General features: G+C 42.4%; 1 protein-coding gene across 1 annotated transcript in view; it reads right to left on the bottom strand.

Moving 5' to 3' along the window:
* myo10l1 (myosin X, like 1) overlaps positions 1-13,632 on the bottom strand; it is a 31,594-nt gene extending 17,962 nt beyond the window's left edge. Inside the window, exons 1-2 of the mRNA XM_037486431.2 lie at positions 13,282-13,632; positions 7,404-7,502 (exon numbers count right to left, since the gene is read on the bottom strand). Of these exons, the coding sequence (XP_037342328.2) occupies positions 7,404-7,502; positions 13,282-13,302 (120 nt within the window). The 5' untranslated portion in view covers positions 13,303-13,632. The remainder of the gene's footprint in view (positions 1-7,403; positions 7,503-13,281) is intronic.
* Between the last annotated feature and the right edge of the window lie 732 nt (positions 13,633-14,364).

Here is a 14,364-nt window from a genome sequence, read left to right as displayed (position 1 = left end):
CATGGATCCGGCAACGTTAGCCTATTGCTGGTGTTCTGTTTGACCGCTTCCTGTCAATACTTATCTCAACTTTTTCGTAAAGATATGTGTGAATGGAGAAGGTAGATATAATGTAGTCAATAAGTAAGTGCTGGTTAGCAGTTTTTTTAGCTTTGGACAAAGCCAGGCTGACCCTTCTAACCAGACCCCTATCTCATCTGTGTCCCTCATCGCTATGGCAACAGGAGAGCAGGGGAAAAGGCAGGTTGCGAAAAAGAAGAAAAGAGAGGGTAACAGATCTGATCCGGCAGGACATGACAGGTAAATTGCAGCTTGGTGTGTGTATTTATGTCCACCACACACACACACACACACATAATCAAAGCCATTCTACCAGCAAAATCCACTGGAGTAAGAATAGAAACGACGGTCTTACAGAACTGGGATGTTAATGTCAGCTCAGTCTTGCAGCTAGCCTCCACTGTGTGTGTGTGTGTGTGTATACGGTTTGTGTGTGTGGGGTTCATGTGTGTTAAAGCAACAGATGTGTTGGGTTAGGGTAGAGGCACGCTGTAGGCGTTCGGACATCTTGTTCTTAAATACGTTTATTTAAATAGGTCATGTTCCACTGCACAGTCTGCATGTAAAGAAAAAAATGTTTGGGTCCGACGAAATAACGGTGTGTGCTCCTAATCTTCTCTCTCTTTTAGGAGTAAATGCATTTTTGGTAGCTATTGAAAAAGGTCTAACCCATACCGTCATCAACCTTTCCCCACTCACTCAGCTGTGATGAAATGACCCAATTACCCCTCGTCCTCCATTAGAGACAGCATAACTCATGCAGCTGACTATCTTCACCACAACCCCGTCCACTTGACTCAATGCGTCTTCACCTTTTTAAAAGCGTGGTACTTAACAAAGGCACTGACGTGTGGCTACCCCTGAAAAATTGCTTACTTACATGAGTGCTACAGCTGTGGGTCAATATAAGTGGGTAGAACTGGAAAAGTAGCCTGTAATTTATTCTTAATTTCGGTTTAGTTCAAGCCATTGTTTGTAATAATTCACTTTCACACATTTATCCTTCCTGCTACTCTTCCTGCTACAGTTACATTCAAGGCTTTTCTCTTCATTTCTTCTCTCTCTGCCACTCTCGCTCTCTGCAATTCTTTCATGTCTCAGACATCCCTTCTCTGTCTCTATCGTCTCACTTTCCCTTTGAATGTTGCTCCTCTTGTATCCCTTCCCCCGCTCTCTCATCTCTCTCTGTTCTCTCAATCTCTTCCATCCTCACACCACCCCGCCCTTCATTAATTTACCCCTCTCTCTTCTGTCCGCCCCGCGCTCATTCTCCCGCATTTCAACTCACACAACTCCTTTTTCTTCAGCCGATAAGGCTTCACACACACACAATATACATCAGCACATGTGTTCCAGGGAAAGAGGACACTTGGATAACTGAAATGGGAACTTTGGTCTTGGTTTTCAAAATGCACCTTCACATTTATTTCAATAATCTAAAACTTTTAATGCTTGGTCTCAGAGGATAATCTTCATCAAGGTTATTTTCTCATCACTCATGATGAGTCAAATTCATTTGAATTTTAAAAATCTCTTTTATGAACGATATTTCTTAAATGGTGATCTCGTTATGTAAAGAAACTGGACATTAAACTATAAGATCAAAGCAAATAAATGTCTTTGCTGCAGTTCAGGTTATTACAATCACTTATCATGCCAAAACTGCTTTCAAATACGAAGGCATTTTACAGCAAATGAGCAGGCGTTCTACTCACAAACCATTGGGGACAACCCCGATTTAGATCATTCACACAGAGGAGGGATGCTACGAAGTGATAAAGTATGTCAGTGGCTAAAAAGCTTTTGCTAACATCTTTTCCTCTTTCATTGCCCTCTGGTGGGTCTTAAAAGACATTCTATGCTTCTTGGTGCACATTAACACATACACAGATGTGAAGACACACACATAAGTTTTACCCAGAGAGTCCAAGATGGGATACCTCATAATAGTCAATAATTCATTATGGGAGATAGGAACAGCGTAAAGACAAGGAATTGGTGAGAGAATTATTGACAAGAGCCTGAAAGGAAGTGCGAGAGAATGAGAGAACACAGATGTAGAGCATGATTAACCAACTCTGATTCGTTTTCAGTAAAAACTGTCAGGGTCATTGGGGACAATTATCAGCTGTGGATTAATTCATGCTTCATACACTAACAAGTAGTTACAGCAGGAGAATATAGTATTCATTTAAAATAAACAATACTAATGTTCAAATATTGTTTGATTGTTTCATTCTATTCATTCTTTCTTTCTAAATGTTCCCGATAATATCATTATCAGAAAATCTTTGGCCACTATAATCGTGTTTTTTTCAAAATCTGATACTTTGATAGCCCTCAACTCGCTCTAAACATTTCTGGTCGTTTCTCTCTCATTGAGAAATGACTGCAGTCCGAACCAGGTTTGCTCGTGTGAATATACTTTCACACACAGTACATAGTCTTCCTGTAAAGCCCTCTGATGTCTGAAACTGCTTTGCATGATTCAGGAGGAGAGCCAGGGGAGACAAGCCTCTTCATCTGACTTCACATATTAGCAGCAGCCAAAGTGAGAGGCGAGAAGAGATAAAGATAGAGCATGGAGAGAGAAAGAGAGCTGTGGGCACAGTGACCTATATACTGTGCAGACCTTATATTCAGTGCAAGCAAGTGTCACACAGCAGCCCACTATAGGCACCTGCAGCTCTCCTCACTGACCTTGGAAAAGATCTGGTTGACCTGCGCTGCTCATTTTAGGATTGGGGAACATGGAGGAGGGATTTCTTATGATTGGACGCCTCAGATCAACGCAACAAAAGGAGCCGCTGCAGTGACAAATGCTGGGAAAGTCCCTTTATCTTATGTGTTATAGTGGGCTCTTTTGGACTTGCTACAGGAGCTGGAACTGATTACTGCATTGGACCTTTGTAAATGGCAAATATTGCATACTGTCAAACAAAGAATGAACACTGAATTTGTGATTAGGAGCATTAATATAGACACAAACAACTATTTGTTAAGTAAAAATAGAATTGAGTAACGTCCTGTACCTGAGCACAGAAGGAAGTCCCACCTTCTTAGTGAGTGTTGATTATGCAGATGAGCAGGGTAGAGGTGTAGCTAATTGATAACACTCGTCAGTACTCTCATACGGCAGTAACCGCTGACAACGCGCCCTGATAGCATCACCATAGAAGCATAACATCCATTCCCCGGTTCCCCATCTGCTAAACACGGTTCCCTGGTTCCCTGGTTCCCTATCTGCTGTTCGCACCGTTTGAGGAATTTCAGAATATCAAACTAAGCACGTCTAAGTCAAGTTCTCTCAAATCCTTTACTCATCAATTCATATTTCTCAACAGCACGAGCTTGGTTTCAACAAAAGCCTTTCAAAATATATTGTTTTCTCGCAATTCTCTCAATAATAAACATTAACTCCTAATTCAGCATTTACGCTGATTCTTTAGGAGATGCTGTTGTATTGAACTAACAGTCCCCTCTCCATGTCTTCACACACACCTCCAGTACACCCATAGCTGCTAGTGCTTCCAGGATACGGAATGCTTTACTTAACGGCAGGAAAGATATTTGTGATATCTGTGTATCCTGCGATTTTTGCACGATTGTGTGATAATATGAGAATCCAGCTGGCAAGTATTGTAACCTCATTTCCATTGTTGTCTCTTTTGTATCTTTTTCTGATCAGGTACATATGATTTGGAAGAAGAGGTTGAAAACAAGCTTAAAGCCCCGTTTAAGCCGTCTTTGCCCACAGCATAGATTCAGCACCTTCCATATATCATCCATATATCATCATCCATCCCTGCTTCCTTTTCCACAGATAAGGGACACTACAGAGAGGCTGGGATAGTGCAACTTGTTTATGTGCCAAATCAGACAAATCCAGTCATTTCTGCACTTTTGATTTGACAGCATGTCCGAGCCTGTTGTCATTTTGTGTGTGAACGAGGAGTAAGGCGTCCCTGCAGCATTTTCTGCGCTTGCATGAGCTTACGCTGCTGCTTTCACGCTAGCTACTGAAAACCAGGTCACATAACACACACGGTCCATGACTCATAAAGTAATGTGTGTGTACATGCATGTTCATGTGAGTGCGTGGACTGTTTGTGTGTGGATGCAGGTGTGTGTTACTTGTTGACTTCTGTCTGTACCAACATATTTCCCCATGTCCAGTTCATTCTTGTGTGGGTTAAAACAGACATAGATTGAGACATATAATACAATATATGCTACACCTCATATAAGGATGAGACTCATGCTAACGCTGTCCTGTATCCATGGCAACAACACCAGGAAGGTTCTGGCAGGCAAAGAATTTTCAAAAAACTACTGGTAATTAAGCGTGAAGATATCTTGGAGCCTAGGTATGTACTACAAGGTAACGCAGTAAAACAACCAAATTTGAGAAGGTGGGAGCATTTTATAGTTTAATGACATGATTAAAAAAACCTTTACCAATCAATTCCCTGTCAATCAATCAACCAATCATGTTTTTTCCGCTTTACTTTCATTTATAAACATAACATTTTATTTGCTGCCCTGTTTCATTATCATCTCTAGTTTTTCAATCATAAATATGTTCATACCTTATATCGTAATACCGTGTATGTGCTCTATATTTATCTATATCCACTTATTTGCTGACCCAGTTTTACAGGTCCATTCACATTTTTTCTAATCTGATGTAATCTAGTCATATTTTATATGCAGTAAACTGCACAAACTTAAAAGGGTGTCTGGATGACGTGTTTGTGTCTCAAGGTTTTTACATATTTTGATTTATCGGAAGAGAACAGAAAGAACGATGCAAATAAAGGCAAAGGAAATAAGCTTCGTACACAGCAGTATAAAGATTTAAAGCATTTCAAAGCTTGTCCACCTGAAAGAACTGTCAAGTTACATTTTCAACTATAATATGTTTAGCACACTACCAAATCTTGGTCATATTACTTTAATGACCAGTTTTAGTTTAGGAGATAGAAGACATGGCTGGGGGAGGATGTGGCTATTTGCTGCCCCAGGTAACAAAAAAGGATGAATTAATGTATGTAGTGATCTCATTTTTCAATAGAAAAGAAGTGTGGCTGTGTTTTGAGTCCCTGTGCTGTTGAAGCATTGCAAGTACTCACTCAAATTGGAAGTGAAGTATCAAAAGACGAGACTCGACATGACATACAGTATATCCCAGCAATTGAGCCACACACGTCTAACCTTAATGAAACGGAAGAGGCTGACATTTTGCAGCTTTTTTCTTTTTTTTTACAATGTAGAAACGATAATCACATCTTTTTATTTTGAAAAATAGAGGGGCTTAAAAGGAGGATGATTGTGAACCACGCAATCAATGAGATCACTATAAAAACATCTGTTAGTACAACTTAAGGAGGAAGACGACGGCTCCACAGCCGCTGAGAGTTGTGGGAGAGTTGTGTCCAGTGCACGGTTCTTCTCCATGTGGAGGGAACTGCACTGAAGCCAGTGAGACCAACGGACTTCACAAATTGGAATGAAACATTACGGTATGGTAAAGGCGGTGGAGAGGAGGACACTTGGGAAATGCTCAACCATATTGGATGTCGGACTATTGTTTAGTAATCTATGATCTATGGGTCTAACCACATATTGCATTAGAAGAAATCCTCAAAGAAATTACTCAGAGATCATTAAATCAATTTGGTTTGCAGGATATTATTTGATTAATGAAAACTGACTCATAGAAATAAATATGAATGATGTAATGGCTTGCACATCCACCCCTGGTAGTTGTGCTAATTTAATTTGAAGGCTTGCAGTTTTGCGGCCACAGCATTTGTGACCCACAATTGTTAACATGGTGAACTGGGTCAGGCTCTCCAGACTACAGAACCAGAGAGGCATGGCAGCTGGGAGCAAAACATAAAAGAAAGTAAATCTTAAACAATCTCCAAAAAATATTCAAATGCATTTACATTTACATTGCGTTTCTTTTCCTACCAGCCCCTTTTACAGCGTCTATTAAACTGCCTCAAGGGTTTAGGGGGCTTCTTAAATTTTGGAATCAAAACCTCTGTATATCATCATGGGAGCCAGGGGCAGAGCAACAGGGGGTGCTGAGGAGCCTGCCTCTGTTTGCAAGGGTCAGATCCTGTTGTAACAGTGTAAAGGACCCATCCTGCTGGTTCTCTATCAAATATTGACCACCTCCTGCAGAGCTAACAGTTAAACGCCAACTGCTTGGAAATAGGGAGGGTAGAGGGAGGCAGGGAGGGCTGGATGGGGCTGGGGAGGTTAAAGACATGCCTGCTCCTATAAACATATCCTATCACATTTTGCAAAAGTCCATTTCCCGCTGAATCCTCGATCATAAATGGCAAAATATCTAAATCATCGAGCCGTTTGTGTTTTAAAGGCCAATCCTGAATCCATTGTACATCTGTGAACGAGAGCCTTGATGTGGAATTTCTTTGGGGGTAAAAAGGGAGGATTGAGACTCTTGAATTTGGGCCAAAGAACCAAGTCTATTATTAGCTTCATCCAAACGCTGCCAACTGGAGCGCATGTTATTGTGTGTGTGCCAAACACGTCGGCCATCAAAAAAAACATTAAATCCAACGTGAGCTTGGATACAGATTAGTTGAGCACACGCACGCACACATACACACTCGTGAAGAGATTTAAACATTCAATTACATTATTTTGGACGGAGGTTGGCTGACGGAGGGCCGGGGCCCGGAGCAGTCGCCTGGCTCTTTCATTTAGAACTTGTGCAAGCTCTCTGGACATCTGACATCCTGCAATGTGCATTTTTGCTTCCATAATGCTCTCCGTTTGTTCTAGCTCTCCTCCTGAGGCTGAATGTGTGCCAGAGATGAATTTTGCATACATAGTATGAGGAGGCGGGTGAAGGAAGTGGGGCAGGAAAGTAGAGCACCATGAACGGGAGATTCCACACAGGAGAGGATGGACCTGCACAGCTGCTTCACCTTCCCTCTGACCAGTCAACATGACGTATTACGAGTAAATCCAGCGGTTTTCCCTCCGATTTAATCTCATGCTGACAGTGTTTACTTCTCGTCCACAGTTTAATGGTTTTTGCAATTTGCTTTTGCTTATACTGTTAACTAAAAAAAACAGTGCCCTATACATAAATAATTAAACATGTTTTATTTTTATAGGAACAACCTGTATAAGTGCAACCTGTTCCTGTTTGTTGATCCCTGCGCTGCAGAACCGGGGCGCAGTGTTGGTAAAACTATGATTAAAACGCATACTTTTTATTTCTGCTCTTTCGAAACGGGACATTTTCACAACACAGATAATGGTAAGACGGTCCTTAAAACGCCAAAGGTCTGGTTTCTTACCTCTCCATAGTCAGTTGTGACGACAAGCGTTCCATCTCCACAGGAGTTGACGGTGGCAGGAACCAGCTGCTCCTTCTCCTTGACCCAAACACGGGCCCCCTGGATCACACACACACACACATACTGAAGTTAAGCAACCAGCAAGAAAAAGTGTATTTGGTTATGCAATGTGGTGGAGTTGGAGTTACAGTTAAAGTAGATGTAGTGTGCAGAGCCACCTTGGTCCGTTGTCCATAGTTGACTGTCGCTAGACTAAAATATGTCCTCAGCAATAATCCCACATTAAAGCTGGGCTTGAACTTGTCTCTGTAGCTCTCTGTTTTATTTTTTTGTGCCACACTTTGTTACTTTAGATGGAGAGACTGTCTGGGAATGTGCACACGTCTCCTTGTTCTCTTTCAGGTACAGCCAGCTTTTTGGAACTACAAACCCTTTTGATTTCCAATATGTTGGTAAAACATATACAAACTTCTTCTCATTGAGCATAACCTGACCCTTGACCCTCACTTGTACGTATGAATGTATGAAGAGTGTTCATGGGTAAACAGACAGATGTCACAGATGTGTTTAATGGGGGACAAAGACTGTAACATCTGGACTTTCCACTTAGGTGAATCAACAATGCTTGGCATCTGTGTGTGTGTGTGTGTGTGTGTGTGTGTGTGTGTGTGTGTGTGTGTGTGTGTGTGTGTGTGTGTGTGTGTGTTGGGAGGATGGGGGGGGGGGACTCAGGGTTAGAGGAAGCGTGCTCCTCTTAGACCTTTACACACAGACAAAGCCCCCTTTCACAAAGTCACTGACCTCTGACCCTCCTACCTTAAAAAGGGGCACAGCATAATGGAGGATGGAAGGAGAACAGAAAAGGAAACAAGAAGAGGAGAAAGACCTACTGACCTACGGTAAAGACAGGAAATGGGCCGTGTGTCCTCGTATAAACTTGTTTAATTGACTGTAGAGCACCAATACAGCTTTCTAACTCTTTATACCTAGAGTTTATACACACTCCAGCTTGTCTGTCTGTGATGTTCCAGCACACACAGCCATACAGAGGTGGTGGTGCTGTGACTTGACCCAATGACCACCTCGCACTAAGGCTCATGCTCTCGGTTATAAAGCACTTGACTAAATCCTGTATTTATTGAAAAAAGACCCAACAAAACCCCTTGTTTAACTAGAAGCGCATATACACTTTCTCTCCCTTGTTGTTTCTGATGCTTTCCTTAATAATATTACAATGCACGTTTTTGCTTTCTGACTGACTCGCCATCTTTCTCCTCCTCCTGATCAATTTTCCTGAGCCCCTCCCCCTCCCCCCCCAGCTACACCTCTGGGGAATATGCAGCAAAGAAGACTCAGAGGGTTATAAACGACCTGCCAGCATTACAAACTACACCCAGCAACACCGTTGTCACTTTTTATTTACAGCCTATGGATAAAACCTGCAAAACCCATAACGTTCCTTATAGTGCTTCCTCCATTTACAAAATTAGGAAAGGGTTAATCATATGTTGAATACACCAAAAAGAGAAATGGAAGAGCTGAGAAAAATCCAGAGCATCTACTAATCTTTCATTACTAAGCATACAAAAGAGAGTTTCCCTAAATATTTCAGCCTGGACACATTGATCAGCTCGATGTTTGTGCGTGCGTGTGTGTGATGAAGGCCTTGTTTCTTCTCAGGCGATCACATTGACGCTTTTTTTTTCATCTGGTTGAGGCATTGCCCAGAAGACAGCCTTTAATTAAGAACCTCGTCCTTCTGAGAGACCCTCACGCCCCAACAATCCCTAAACACAGGATTAACGTAACTTCAAACTGTCTGTTCTACAGCCACTCACTGGGGAACCATTCATTGGAAAAACACCTCACTGGGGCAAACAGTTTGTAAAATGAAGAGGAACACATGATAACCCATTTAAACAAAGACGCATGTTGTGAAGGTCAAGAGTGTCAGTGGCCGTGAAGGTCTGTGACGAAGGGAATCTCTGAGATGAAGCTCCCTGAGCCATCTCCTCTAGTGCAGCCCTTCAGGGACCGAAACTGTGTCAGTAACATTCCATTAAAGGTGGTAATACAATCAGGCCAGCGAGGTTTTCAGCAGATTATGGCGGCTGGAAGGAGAGCAACAACATGTGTTTATGTGTGCGGGTGGGTGTCACCTGTCCGATGAGTCACATCTGTCAATGCGAGGGATTACAGATGAAACAGGGTAAAAAATAACATCTGGGGGAATGCAGATACAATTCTTTTTAATGATATTTGTGTCCATCTAATTCCCTTTAAATCATAGGTCATATGGGATCCAACAATGATTTGAAGATAAATTGATCAGAAAAAAAGAGAATAAGAAAAAGAGTGAGCCTCAAGTTCCCTGTTTGGGTGCTTTATTATTATTCTGGAATACATAAAAGCTTAAGATAATATTTTGACCTGTCCTCATTTCCAGAAAAAACACATGAATGATTTATCCAAAGTAAACCCGATCAGAGCATACTGCTAAATTGCGAAGAGGGATAAAGTGTTAATGTGTGTGTGTGTGTGTGTGTGTGTGTGTGTGTGTGTGTGTGTGTGTGTGTGTAAATCCTCTTTTAGAGGCCAGTTTTGAGCAATCTGCTAATTATCCTATTCTCTCTGATCTTGGATTAAACTACAGTCACACACCCCCACACTGGCAACAAGACTCCACGGCAACAGTGTGGAAACAGGGCACCATGGAAACAGCCTCTCTCCTCTGGGAAAGTGTTTAGTTGCAGGGGATTGTGGGATATGCTGTCATGTGTTATTTGGTTTCATATTTAGATGTTTTCTGTTTCATCTCATTTCGAAATGTATTAGGGATTTTTGGTCCCATGCATTTGTGGAAAGAGATGGGTTTTTTTTTAAATAAATTAAAAGACGGTGATGCATGTTTATGACATTATGTCTCTCAAACTAATCCAAGTAACGTTATATTGTAATAAAATTTTAAAAACACATTTTTAACAAAGTATTAATACATTTCAGAATATCTCAAATATAACAATTTTGTCAATAAATAGTAAAGGTCATTTCTTTCAAACTAAAGGGCAAAAAATGTAACGGTTATAACTTTTCAATCGTCACCATTCATAGGCCATTCAATCTGATCATTTTTGGTTTTTGTCTGTTGGTTTAACCAACAGGGGAAATTGATTGAACTGATTAATAGAGGAACTAATCAACAGATTAATCAATAAGGAAAGTAAATCACAGTAAGTTTAATCAATCAAACTAAACAGTCTAACATTTAAGTGGTTATGTTACTCCAGGTCTCCAAATTCTAAGAAATCCTTGACTAGAAAATAAATACCCATTCTAACATAGCTGTTTTGAAGGTTTTACAGCAATTTATTATGACAAAAATAATTTGTCCACAGCCCTTTTAAAAGAATGCTGTTTGACTGAAGCAGAGCTATAGTCTCCCCTACACAAGCCAAAGAACGAGACAGGAGGGGGAGCAGGAAGGAGGGAGACTGGCACAGCAGCTTCGAAAGAGGATGGTTGACTGAGAAGCACCAAGTGAGTGGCCACAGGGATAGAGAGAGAGAGAGAGAGAGAGAGAGAGAGAGAGAGAGAGCATCAGAGGGAAGGGAAAAGAGAAAGAGTGAGAAGTAAAGCTGATGCAGCTCCTGAGCAGAACAAATGTGTTTGGAGCTGCTGAATATAGGTCACACATCTCCAGTTTTACATTACACTTTGCATTGCACAAAGTAAAGGACAGAATTGATTTACTGCCATTAGATGACACCATCCGCAGTTCATACATGCTCTTTGCATGATGAAAGTCAACGCAGTGAGTTTTTATTGCTCTACCACGTTGGTACTTAGTGGACACTCAACAAATTGCCTTATTTTTTTTACAGCCCGTTCAGTTACACAGACCAGGACAAACCAGAGCAAAGAGGGGGAGGAGGAGAGGACTGTTTACTGGGTGAAGAAAGGATAGAAAATGAAGCTATAAAACGATCAGATGTAATAACAGCACGACAGCATGATGTACAGACCTATCACACACACATAAAAAACACTGACACAAAATGCCACTCGTGTTGCTCACACACCATGATAAAAGCTTCAGGACATAACAAAGAATTTATAAAGAATTTATCCCTTAATGCATAACTTTGAATGTCCCCAGTTGCATCCTCTTTTTTCACATTTATCAAAATGTGTCTTGTATTTAGGGCACATAATCTCACTGCAACTATATTCCAAATCACCAAACTATTTTGAATATGAGGGGAGTATACAGTAGACCACCGCCACCTGACATTTCATGCTTGGCTGGTCGGCCAGCCATCATGTTTTCTGCCTTAATTGAGAGAAATATGTCAGCTGTTCACTCTTTTTTTTTTTAAAAGGACAGATATAAGTGGAGTAACAAAGCGCTAAAAGACATAGATCTCGGAGGAATGGATGCTGGACACTTCATGAGAGAATTGCTTACTCAGCACCCCACTGAATGAAGTCAGGTTTCTGGATATCAGATATGCAGTTTATGCAGGACTGCAGGCCTCAACATAATAACTCAATAAGTCACTCCATTTTCAGGTCTAGCATGGGCTTTCAGAGTCCGTGCCTGTTTGGGGAGCAGGGTTGGGAATCAATGCTATAGGATCAATATATTACACACATACTAATGGTAAATGGAGCAGGAAACATGGTTGTTGCACTCAGTTGTTGCTGCATGATCATTCAAACAGTTTTCATAACCTCTTTTTAACCTCTAAAAATTGACATTATTAGGATTCAACAGCTCACACCTCTGCATTTTAGGCCAGCAACAGCCAAATCCAGGACCTCAGACACTAGTACCCACTCAGATACCCGCACAACCACTCACACACACACACACACACACTGATAAATAGCATGGCATCACTGCCAATGTGAGAGACATTTAAACCCATATCCGATTAACTTAAGAGGGGGGACGATAAGTAGCTTGGAGAGGAGGGATATTGGCATCAAAGTCACAGGACAAGACAGCGTTGCGTGAGATTGCGTGGATGCATTTGAATGTGTGTAGAGCAAAATACAAAAAAATGAAAGGATGAAGGGAGACACGAGGGACGAAGGAAAGTAAATACTGAACTATATCGAAATGTATTGAACACCGGTCGGGCTGGATGAATTCCCCCGTAGAGTGAGTGGAGGATTGCAATTAGCTTTATTAATAACCACTGATTTATATTCAGGACCGGTTGTTAACCATTTGTCTCAGCTACAGCTTCCCTCGATGTACACACACACACACACACACGAATACCCCTCCTCCTCCTCCTCCTTCATCCCCTCCTCAATCCTCGCAGGACCCGGTACCCACCCAAAGATCCCTGCTCCATCCCATTGACGGCGCACTAAAAACCTGCAGCATGGTTCCAGAGGGCTGTGGCTGTGGGTCAACGCGGTCTAGCCACCGTTAACAGATTGGGTTTAATCCTAGAGACAGCTTTATGAATGCAAAAGCCCGTGTCTGCTCGCCTTTGGCCAATTTATCTGCAGCTCTGCTCGGAATGAATTCCGCTGTAGCCGGCAGCCGGCGCTCTGGTGCTCTGCAGTGACAATAAAACGAATAGTGTTTATTTTGAATCGACACATAAGCATGCGGTTAAGACACGGGCCCATTCCTCGTGGGATGTGTAAGCAACTGCGAGGAATGGCGCCAGTCGACGGAAGCAAAGCAACACCTGCCGTCACCAAAAAATTGAAAAGAAAACGATGGAAATCAAAAGAAAAAAAAACCGGCAAACGCATCTTACTCGACGGGCCATGTGTGGGTGCAAGTGTCGTGGCTTCATCACGCCGTGAGACGCTTTATCTGTCATCACCGGTGAACTCCACATCCTCCATGGCTTACCTCTGTGAAAAAAGCCTCCATCCTCCTTCGTCCTACTCCTCCCAGACGACGCGCGCCCGGCCCCGCGGAGCGCAGACACCGGCTCCTCCGCTCTCGGCTGCGCAAACCTCGCCAACGGAGGGCTGCGCGTGCTCGTCGGAACGGGTGTGAGGTAGCGGTGCCTCCGCGTGTGCGTTTCCCATTCACCGAGCCTTGGTCTTCATCTCCGCAAGTGGCTCGGTTGCTCAAACACAACTCGGCAGCGTCCCGGGCTCTATGCGCAAAAAAAGCCACATGAGAAAGAAGAAAAAAAAGAAAACGAAAAATGTCCGCACCGGGGATCCGTCGGAGGAGCACTAATTGAAGAGCCGTGGGTTTTTCCAGGCCCGCCTTGCTTTAGTGCTCGTGTTTGGGTGCGCGTGTTCGTGTGTGCGTGTGCGAGGCTGTGGGTGGGCTGTGCGTACCGGTTGAGTGCGAGGGCACAGGGAGCCTCGAGGCTGCACAACTCAATTTCTCAAAGTATTAACTGTGGTTTAATAAAAAGAAAAATCTGCAGTATCCAGTGTAACCAGTAACCAGTCAGCCATTTGTTCAATCTAAAGTTCTGTTGGACCTCTGGTCTTCTGGAAAAGAGTTTTTGAGCACCTGAACCAAACTTCATATGTATGTGAATATGTAGCAACACAAATAAATAACCTCCACCACATACTGAAATAACACCTAAAACTGTGAGGTAAGAGCTGTCAGTAGTTATCAAAATGAGAGAAGGAGTGAGAGGAGAGTGAATCTTTCTGTGTGATCTTATGTAAAAAGCCAATGTTGGAGACGTGAACCCCCCTCTGTATAGGTTAAAACATGATATCATAACGCCAAAAAACACACAGGAGAACATAACTCACATTGTCCCCAAAGAAACCAGTTTGTATACATTAGGTAGAAATGGACTACAGCTGGTTCATGTCATGTGGATCATGGATGGTTTTATTCTCCTCTTCAGAAGGCCATGCATGCTAAAGGGGGCCAGGTGCAGCCATCAGTAGCCCAGTGGGGTGAGGCCTCTCTGGGGTAAAGCATTGTGAAGCACTCTGTATTCCCACAAACCCT

This window comes from Pungitius pungitius, chromosome 14, assembly GCF_949316345.1.
Source record: "Pungitius pungitius chromosome 14, fPunPun2.1, whole genome shotgun sequence".
In the NCBI taxonomy this organism is placed as follows: Eukaryota; Metazoa; Chordata; class Actinopteri; order Perciformes; family Gasterosteidae; genus Pungitius; species Pungitius pungitius.
Note: the sequence above shows the minus strand (reverse complement) of the source record. Positions and strands in the feature narration are given on the sequence as shown.